Here is a 10,434-nt window from a genome sequence, read left to right on the forward strand (position 1 = left end):
ACTTAAACACGTAGGTAATAAGCCCCTCTTTGTTTATTTTGGTCTAGCTCATGTCATGTCACGTCAACATTGAGTGCATCATGGAGCAGAACATTATGGGTCATCATGTCCAATGCTTTTTCAAAACGCTTTCTTCATAAAACGTGTGAGACATATTTTTTTTGTAAAAATCGTATTAATTAGTAAGCTACACAGGTATCCCCTGCGCTAAAGAAAAATAAGGTGCATCCCCAGCACTTCTAAAAATGCATTCCAGATTGCGTCTCTGTCCCCACCACATTTCAAACCAAACTGACGCCAATGGGTGTGCGTATGTAACGGGTCCCAGGTGGGATCGCCGTGGACAGATTATAGATAACTGAAACAAAGAGAAAAGAATGCTGACACGGTAGACGTGACTTGTCTTTTCAGATCCTCATTAGTTATATTTATTCATTTAACTTCTCCATTTACTGAAGGTTACCGTTTATCTTCACATTGTCCATGCATTTTAAACTCAGCATCATATTACTCCATATGTTGTCTAATTAGACATATTTTCCATGTTCTTAAAACAAACCAAAATACACAAAAAATACTCTTCAATTCAAAACACACCTTTTCTCTCAGTGTTGTTCTTTCATCTCTCTGATACTATAAACAGTTTGTACAAGGTGCATCTTTAATGCTCTTAAAACCCATTAGGTTTTACGGAACTAGTATTTTTAATAGTACCTACCTTGTAGGCTATATCAAACATTTTCTTATTACTGAACTTCAAATAACTTTTCTTAACGGTATCTTTAAGGTGCTTTACAACAATCAATAAACATTTTAATACTTTACAAAACGTAAAGAAGTGTGCCACGTGTGGTGTTATTCCAATAAAACAAAAAGGTAGAGACGAGCGTGATCCGTATTAGCTTAAAGCTACTAGCCTAACGGTAAAACTTCCAACGGCGCCGTCATTACAAGTCTCTCGGCGAGCGTCGGACCTTACTAGCTAGTAGCTTAAAGCTACTAGCCCAACGGTAAAACTTCCAACGGCGCCGTCATTACAAATCTCTCGGCGAGCGACGGACCTTACTAGCTACACATGTACTCATTTTAACACTCATACTTTACTAAAACATTTCACCACACATTATCCAATCACTAACATCAACTTGTTTTACATTTTAAACACATAACCCACCTGAAACAAAGAGAAAAGAATGCTGACACGGGAGACGTGACTTGTCTTTTCAGATCCTCATTAGTTATGAGGATCTCACGGGGATTCAGGCAAACCACAATATTACTGTGCCTCCTACTGGCAGGATAGTGCAATTGCATTGTGAAAATGTAAAACTATAAAAGATATTGCTCATACAAAATAAGATCAATTTAGTAGGAAATAGTGTGTCTTAATAATATAAAATGGTGTAGTATATAAAAACGTAATATACACAAATGTGGGCACACATTAGTGAGACATATTTTTTTTGTAAAAATCGTATTAATTAGTAAGCTACACAGGTATCCCCTGCGCTAAAGAAAAATAAGGTGCATCCCCAGCACTTCTAAAAATGCATTCCAGATTGCGTCTCTGTCCCCACCACATTTCAAACCAAACTGACGCCAATGGGTGTGCGTACGCAGGGTTTTATAAATCTGAATATTTTTTGGCGCACGCAAAACTTGGCTTTTGGGCGTACGTACACTTTTAGTAACAATCCCACGCACAGTTTTATAAATGAGACCCCTGTTCTTTGTCTTTAGATCTTTTGAATAAATGGATCAATATATGGTGAATCACAATGATCGCAAGCAGAGGACCGTGAGAGTTATTGAGCAGCAGCTGAACCAGTCTAAAAATCGGACACGTTAATGGAGCACTGAACTAGGCCCTCTCGGATGCCAGGTCGAAACAACATTTGTTTCACTACGACTCCTTTCAGCTGCACACCCCTCCTTCTCCAGCAAAAAATAATTAGAGAGAACGGCTAAGAAAACGCTTGAGGTGGCGTTTTGAAAAGAAAAAACGTACATTTTTTTAGGATATGGCATAAAGATAATTATGAGCCTTTGATTGATATCCAGACATTTTTTTACGGAGACACATTCCTGTTCCCCACTTGTATTGGAGTGAACGGAAATATCTACTTCTGGGTCCCTTGAATTGAGGGACCCGTTCACAGCCCGCTTAAACAGCTGCAATACCGGGCTTGGCCGCTGAGCACTGGTGGATTGCGTAAGTATGCACTGTTCCTGGGGACTTGGCCGAGTCGATCTGGTACCCACAGGTTCCGTGTTTGTGGGTCTGTAGTGCCGTAAAGCAATTCGGTGCTTCGTGAGACCCGAGACTCCCGCGGGAGTGGGCGGCGGGTCGCCGGCAGAAACTTGCATGTTCCCTTTTTCCGCCAAGATGCGCTAGGGGGAGTCGAAACAGCGACCAATCGACCCATAAAGTATTATAGAACCATCACAATGACTCTTAACCTGTTATGTTAATGTAAATTAAGTCAAAAAAGTTGCATAGTGCCCCTTTAAGACTGTTTTTTTGTGTGTAAGCTTTACTTTGATTGTTTCAGTGGGTAATTAGTAAAATAATTGCAATAATCATGTTCAAAGAGGTACAGATGAAAACCATAAGGGTTATGAATTTATACAGTTGCTTGTTCTCTGTGGTAAAACTACGCTATCAACCGCAGAGCAGGTGCTGGGGACAAGAGAATGCGTCTCTGTCCCAAACACATTTCAAACCAAGCTGACGCCCATGGAAATCATGCCATTACCTTTACATAAATCCTAAATTACACAGCACACAGAAAGTCATATAAGTAGAACAAAATACAGGGAAAAAACACAGACAAACACCTTGGCTGCATGCTATTTGCAGGATCTTAAACCTTAATTATTCTTAACGATGCGCGTGTGTTCGCCTCTCTCATGCCGCATGTCGATGGGGGTTTACGCCCAAAGTCTGCAAGGGCACAATCCGCCTTCCATGTGACGCTGTTAACTATTATAACATATATATATATATAACTATTTAAACAAAGTTTTAACCTTAAATAACGTAATAACAAAGATTGAATTTGTAAATATAACCAAGAAGTAATTTCCTCTATACTTATCTTATAATATGAAAATACAAATATAATTACAGCATATTTTTTTATGACGACCGTAACAGTAACCATCCAAGAGGCTATTTGCATAAGTGGTTTATGAATTGATCTTGTTCAGTGTTATCGATTCATTTCAACGAAAGTTCTGTATTTTATACTCAGATGTCAGATAGTGCTTGAGAGTGTGTTGATAGCGCTCAAGGCTCACGCAGGCCTTTTGTTTTAGCAACATGCTGCCACATAGTGGCGCTGTGGGCTAACTTTTAAACTGAAGATATCTTTATGGCCCCTTTGATGGCGCAGAGGACAGGCAGGCTGTCCCGAGGCATTTAGCAAGCCTTACACCCCTAAGGGAGGCTTCGCACCTATACAGCATATAGTGTGTGAATATTCACACAGTACACTATTTATGGATATACTCAGTTTGATAATAAGCAACGGTTTGCACCTATTTTATAAACCTGGCAAAGGTTACTATAAATAGCCTATTTAAAGCAGGATGGTTTGTAAAGAGCCGTTCTTGGTACTAGAGCCACTAACTCACCTGTCTTCTGCTCAGGTCCAAGAGCCATGCCCCCTTTGATCTCTCCCCAGGGACCGAGCTTGATTGGAAATCAAACATCCCGGTGTACATCCAATCGTCCAAGGGGCCGTGACCCCTGGGTTAACCCTCATTACATTCCCAAGGTTGCAGTGGGGACCTTCACTGTGGTACCTCTCCTAGACATCTACACCTATCCGTACTGTATATTCATTCACACACACCCATCACCCATCAACCATCCATCATTCCAACATTAGATATTCACAAATTGAAGATTGTAAGATCTATTGAATATTATTCTAAAAATACTGGGTTGTTCAGATAAAAAAAAAACACAAAAATATAGTTAGCAGCAATACACAAATTCCTGCTGTGTATTAGATGATATTAACAACAGCATATATTTACCAAGCAAGTTATGACCAAGGGCATTCCTCTACGTGTATATCACAAGGGGACGCCTCATGGAACTGATAATGAGACATTCTAGGGATGGGTCACAGGTCATCATGACAGGTGGTGAAGGCAAAAACTGATTCTTTATCCATCTGCGCAAATACTGATACTGTGTCTTACATATTTAAAAATGATGCAGTGCTTCAGACACACATTTCGAAACACGTTACTCTCTCACTTCCACAAAAAAAGCAAACACACACAAAGACTTGCGCACGCACACACACACACACACACACACACACACACACACACACACACACACACACACACACACACACACACACACACACACACACACACACACACACACAGATCAAACCTGATACTATCTAATAACAAGTAGAGTGGAGTTAATGTCTCTCCTCTGGCCTCTGCCGCTAATTATAGTCCGCGGCACCATCTGCACGAATAATTCTGGAGTCTTTATATTCCCATCAGCAGTTTACACTGGCCAGCGGGGACTTATCCCCCTCAATCTCCAATGGCCACCGCAAGAATCCCCCCCACCCAGCCACCCATCATCTCACCTCGTATTCACACTGCTAACTTCAGACCCCCCTGCCCACCCACCCCTCTCTTGCCATTCCCATCCCCACCGTCACCCCACGCCACCCCATCACACCCTAGCCCCCCCCATCCCCGGCAAAAGACCAGCTATCCGAGGGCAGGTTGGGCTTTTGCACTCTCTCCTGATTCAGGGTCCCGCCATTAGGACCAGAGGCACCGCAGGGGGATTTGAATAGGTGTGATTCCAGATCTCTCACGGAGCACAGCAGTTTTGGGGTTCTCTTGTTCTCCCACCCCTGTATTTATAGACCCTGCCTGTCAGGATAACAAAAAAGACCTGGTGAGTGCAATTGCTTCCCTTCACACTCAGTGTTCTTTCTACTAACAAATCAACACCACCGTCTTGATGTCTCACAAAGACGTGCATCGTCAACTTGTGAAAGGCTAACTAAAAGTGCCAAACACTTTTATATGGCCAGAGCAGGGGAGGCAAAGAAATAGAATCGCCCACGGTTAACACGGGCACTAATGCAAGAGGGGCTTTGCAACTCAACAAGTTGTTAAAAGTAAGTTTAAGAAGGTGCAAAAACTTCACAAATTATGATGCAAATCGGTTGGGTGGATCAAAGTGAAATTGGGAGAATAGTGTTTGTGCCTCTGGAAGTTTATAAGTAAAGTCTTATCGTGACCAAGGGAAGTGGAAATGTACTGACAAGATGCCAGTGCGTGCGTTGCAAATGTTTTATATGCCGTTGCCAAGCTTTGGCTGAACCATTTAGGAGGAGCGAAACATGAGCACCCAAGTTGTTTCCTAGTTCCAGATTATTTTAAGAGATTTCAAATAAGGAGCATACAATCTCCGTTTTTTTTATCTTTGTTGAAGAGCTGTTCAATCCTTCTTCTATTGAATATTTTTGTATTTTTCTTGTCATGAATTTGTTTCTGTTGGTCAGGGTGTCCTTTTGAGTTCATTTGATAGACCAATGACGCCATTATGCCTCAGTAAAATGTCTTGGCTTTAAATGGCATTTATAAATAGAGGTGGCGGCTTGAGTTACAGTCAGTAGATGTGACTTGATGTTGTGCTACTTGACAAGGCCTTAAAGAAAGTGTTCTGAGCTGAACACCCACACAGGCAGAATTAAGGTAAATACTGAAAAATGTGTAGATCAAATGTGTTTAAAAAATTGACAATGATCATCAGCTTTAAGTCAAGTCTTTGTATTTGTATAGACCTTAATTACAGTTACAGTCTCAATGAGCTTTACACGCCATTTATTTATGACATCCAATAACGTATGGCAAGGATGGCAGGGGAGATGACCTTGTTACTGGCCTCTTCAGAATGAGTATGTTCGGTAGTCCAACCATTGGATATTGGCATATTTTGTTTTTCAAACGCAATCCAGAGTGACAGTTTTTTTCATAAGCATTTACAAAACTACAAAAGTCTCCAGGTATGTAACATAAACGATCCACACAAATATCTGAAAACGCTTGTCGTTGTGTGTGTACGTCTAGAAGATACATGATATCTATGCGTGCTACAACTATGTATACAGTATCCAGTGTCCACAGACAAAACTTTCATCTATATGTTTCGTAAGGGTGAGCCATCTGTTAGGCTGGGGAATGGGGGGAATCCGAGGGCACTGACACAACCCTTGAACCTGAAAATTGAGCTCGGGCCTCAGCCCTGCCCATCTGAAGACCTCATTGGGCGAGGTCTCATTCGTTTGGCTAATGAGGTTTCACTGTGACGATGTTGTCACTGCTTGTGGTCTTGAGTTCGAACAGCAGTGGCACTAAAAGAAAGAGACCAGGCAGGAGATTGATTATTTAGGCGACTCCCAATCTGATGTTTTAATGAGGAATTCCTCACTGACACAATAGTATTAAAAAGGATAATGAATAAAACAAATATCATTTTCAAGAAGAAAAAAAATCGAAAACCACATAAACAATGGAAATCTGCTCTTCTCTCAAAGTACGAAAGCTAAACATTGCTATTAGGTCTGGTTTATATTTTCTCATCATAATAACCTTCAAGTGGCATTTGAACGGTAAAAAGTAAATTAACCAACTGGATAGGATAGTTGAACTGTATTCTGCCTTCTCCAGCCATGTCGCAAGTAAAGCCTGCCCCTCCAAACAAGCGGAAAAAGGGTAATCTCTCCAAGATCATTACAGACCTGGCCCACATCACTCAAGATGGTGAGGTCCCCGCAACACCACCTGCAGAATGAGCACCAGCACCACACTATCAACATCACTTAGTTAGTTCACTGTGAATATCTCTATGAATTAAATAATTCTTGGCTCTATGGACACATGTATTTTATTGTGCCTAACTATTATGATAATTTTTACGATACAGAGAAGCTACACATACATTCCTTACCTATACATGGCCTTTTTGCTTGTGACCCCCATCATCCCCAACGTTGTGCTGTGCGAGCAGAGTTTGATTCGGAGCCAGAGGCGTCTGAGTTCGACCTGGGCAATAAGATCCGGACCCCCCGAGACATCATGCTGGAGGAGCTCTCCCTCATGAACAACAAAGGCTCCAAGATGTTCAGGATGAGGCAGAAGAGGGTGGAGAAGTTCATTTGGGAAAACAACCCAGACGTCTTCTCCAGTGAGTCTATGGTGAGAGCTGTAGATCAATCCATTCATCCCTTCATTCCTCCATCCCTCCATCCATCCCTACATCCATCCATTCATCCCTTCATTCCTCGATCTTTCCGTCCATCAATCCCTAAATCCATCCATCCATCCCTCTATCCATCCATTCATCCATCCGTTCATTCATCCAGTGGCAAATATAGTTGCCTATGCATGATTTACTGATTATAAATCTTGCGCATGCAGGCATGCGTATACACACATGTGAGCACACACACATCGGCACAGGCCGGCATCAGAAAATGCTGGCTTTTTGCGGCCTACCATCAAGAACATTATAACAGGTTGGCACGCACACTTACATCAAGACATTTTAACCAGTTGGCGCGGCAACCTTACATCAACAACATTATAACAGGTTGGCAGGGTGACCTACCATCAAGCACATTATAATATGTTGGCACGGCGACCTATTATCAAGAACATTATAACAGGTTGGCACACAAACATCAAAACAAGATAGAATCTTTAGGCCTAAACTCATTAGAAACCCCAAATTCCATGAAAATCATGCTAAGGCAGAAGCCCTTCTCAGGGCAAGGCCGATTCCCGTAGGCCCCTCCCAGCCCTGGGCCCTGGTACACTGGCACCCCCTATGCTCACACCAGTGAATCCATCCATCCATCCATCCATCCATCCGTCCGTCCGTCCGTCCGTCCGTCCGTCCATCCATCCGTCCATCCATCCATCCATCCATCCACTTTGAAATACCAAATACCTTGTGGATACATTTTACTTCCCCTTTAAGCTTGTTGACTGCTAAACTCTCTTCCAGAATACATTAGGGATGGGTTTGCTAGCCCCAGCTCCTTAAACACATAAGTGAGGACACCAGCTGTTGGAATGTGATTGATTGGATACGTTGAAATAACTTCATTGTAAGTGTTACCTATGAATGGTTAAACACAGGAGAACATGCAAAAGCTGGGCCCCAGTCTTGGCGGACAGGTGGATGGATGCTACTTTGGAAGCACGCAGGCTGGGTGGCTGCTTGGGGGAGGACCCCCCGTGCCCCCACCCAAGCCAGGGATAAAAGCGGGCACAGGGGCTGGTGCAGGAGTAACTGGATTGGGAGGTGCAGCTGGAGGTGGAGCAGGAGGTGGAGCAGGAGGAGGAGCAGGAGGTGCGGCAGGAGTAGCAGGTGCAGGGGGTCAAGGAGGCAATCTCCAGGATGGAACAGGCTGGACTCCCCTTAAAGGTTAGTTTGAAGGTATCCTTTTTTCATATTAAGAGTTTGGTGATAAAATGGTATATATATATGTATATATATATATATATATATATATATATATATATATATATTTTATTCAATATTTATATATATATATATATATATTTATACATTATATATTTCTCTTTCCAATCGAATTAAAAAAATATATGAATATATATATATATATGAATATATATATTTATGCATATACTATATATAGAGATATATATGGTTAGATGATAAGTCGATTAGAAAGAAAAAAATCGACCAATCCATATTTTCAAGCTTTTTGTGTTTATTGTTAATGTGTGTTTTCTCTTATCCTACATGCTCAATCCCTCAAACTATCCCTGTTGCCCATTCAGGCGGCGGAATGGATGACCCGACCAACCAATCAGTTGCGAGGACCTATCAGTCTCCATGGGAGAAGGCTATGAAGGGAGACGAGAGCCTCACCTCCACCATGAGGTCTAAGATGGCCGGGCCGGTGGCCCAGAAGGACCTTGTTCATTACAAGTCCTTCAACAGGTATTCCCCTTCCAACCCTGAGAAACACAAGAGAAACACCTCAAGTTGTATTCGTGGTAACGGTTGAAAAATACGGTTTAACGTATGTTTCAATGCCTTGTCTGTTGTATCGCTTGTGGATGAACAAATGTGATGTATCATTACAGTTTAATAGTCGCGCAAGAGTGACAAATAGCATACAGCATGTATCCATCGTCAGTGGTATCATTGCAGAAACATATCTGTGTTTTTTGAAGCATATGGTGAAAGCTATCTCACCGGAATCGATGTCCCGGTGTTAGGTCAGCTGATTCAGGGTTCTAAACCTGTTCTCCCCTGCCAGGTCTGCCATGCCCTTTGGGGGCTATGCTAAGGCCAACATGCTGATGAAGTTCCAGCTGCCGGACAAACCGGAGGAGGAGCCAGAGCAACCGATCGTTTACCAGCACGAGATTGGCTGCAGGCCCTCATTCAACCGCACTCCTATTGGCTGGCTGGGTAGCAGCGAGCTGAATAGCATACACATGGAGACAGAGGCAGTGCCCTATGACGTAGAAACTGATGACCTGTGAAACAGCACACTGTGACAACATCATCAACAACAACATTCAGACAACATCAACAAAAACCACAACAACAACATCAACAAAAATATACAAAAACATCCCTCCATATCACACACGCACACAACACACAAACATGCTTGCATGCCTACAGAGTTGCACACTTTTTAGCATGCCCACGCTTCATAGGTACGCTCAGATATTTTTACCCATGGATAGGTTTCTTTCAATGGGCAAAAAAAAGTTCTTGATGATGGTCTATAACCAAAGATATATAGGAATGTATTGTCATGTAATAAGCTACTGGGAAAGGATATTATTCAACATATAATAATCTATCTTCACTGAAATGTTACATCCTGTCCATAATCATAAGTCGGACTACATGTTGGTTACAGGGTATGTAAAAGATGGAGGAATGACCCTTGAATGAGAGGAGGTTGAAGGTAAAATGGCCTATCGTTGTGGTTGCTGGTTTGCTCTTTGTTGCTTATAATGTTATGAAGTGGATGATAGGTTATGTCAATATGTTGGAATGTGCAATGACTAATGGTCTGGATATACAATAGTGACGTTTAGTCAAATCTTCACAATAATGGTGAAATGTGATGTTTTCATTTGAAAGTAAAATGTCTTGCTACTGAGCGACTGTACCCCCACATCATTTCTCCATAATAAATTATCTCCATTTCAACTTCCTGTGTATCCTACTGCATATTTAAATGTATATATAAATAACAGTTATAAAATATACGGCTTCACCGTTTGAGGCCATCCATTGGTTAGATGTAAGCATTTGGTTTGAGCCACAGATAAAATGCTGTATCGTCATTTTTATATACATCCACTCATTACGTTCATGAC

The 10,434-nt window shown here is 41.8% G+C and overlaps 1 protein-coding gene across 2 annotated transcripts; it reads left to right on the forward strand.

The window, feature by feature from the left end:
• The first annotated feature begins 4,707 nt into the window (after positions 1-4,707).
• myoz1a (myozenin 1a) lies at positions 4,708-10,264 on the forward strand. Of its 2 annotated transcripts, none has more exons than XM_030379779.1 (6): positions 4,708-4,942; positions 6,724-6,816; positions 7,064-7,251; positions 8,197-8,485; positions 8,866-9,028; positions 9,351-10,264. In XM_030379779.1, the coding sequence occupies exons 2-6, from the start codon at positions 6,726-6,728 to the stop codon at positions 9,577-9,579; spliced, it is 960 nt and encodes a 319-aa protein (XP_030235639.1). In that variant the 5' UTR covers positions 4,708-4,942; positions 6,724-6,725; the 3' UTR covers positions 9,580-10,264. The 2 variants fall into 2 exon arrangements, with proteins under 2 accessions (XP_030235639.1, XP_030235641.1); XM_030379781.1 differs by lacking the exon at positions 4,708-4,942 and adding an exon at positions 5,729-5,748.
• Positions 10,265-10,434: the final 170 nt, after the last annotated feature.

Source organism: Gadus morhua, chromosome 15 (assembly GCF_902167405.1).
Source record: "Gadus morhua chromosome 15, gadMor3.0, whole genome shotgun sequence".
NCBI lineage: Eukaryota > Metazoa > Chordata > Actinopteri > Gadiformes > Gadidae > Gadus > Gadus morhua.

Coding starts and splice junctions, on each gene's coding strand:
- myoz1a (XM_030379779.1), top strand. CDS start 6,726: ATGTCGCAAGTAAAGCCTGCCCCTCCAAACAAGCGGAAAAAGGGTAAT. Junction 6,817..7,063: donor GGCCCACATCACTCAAGATG/GTGAGGTCCCCG, acceptor CTGTGCGAGCAG/AGTTTGATTCGGAGCCAGAG. Junction 8,486..8,865: donor AGGCTGGACTCCCCTTAAAG/GTTAGTTTGAAG, acceptor TTGCCCATTCAG/GCGGCGGAATGGATGACCCG.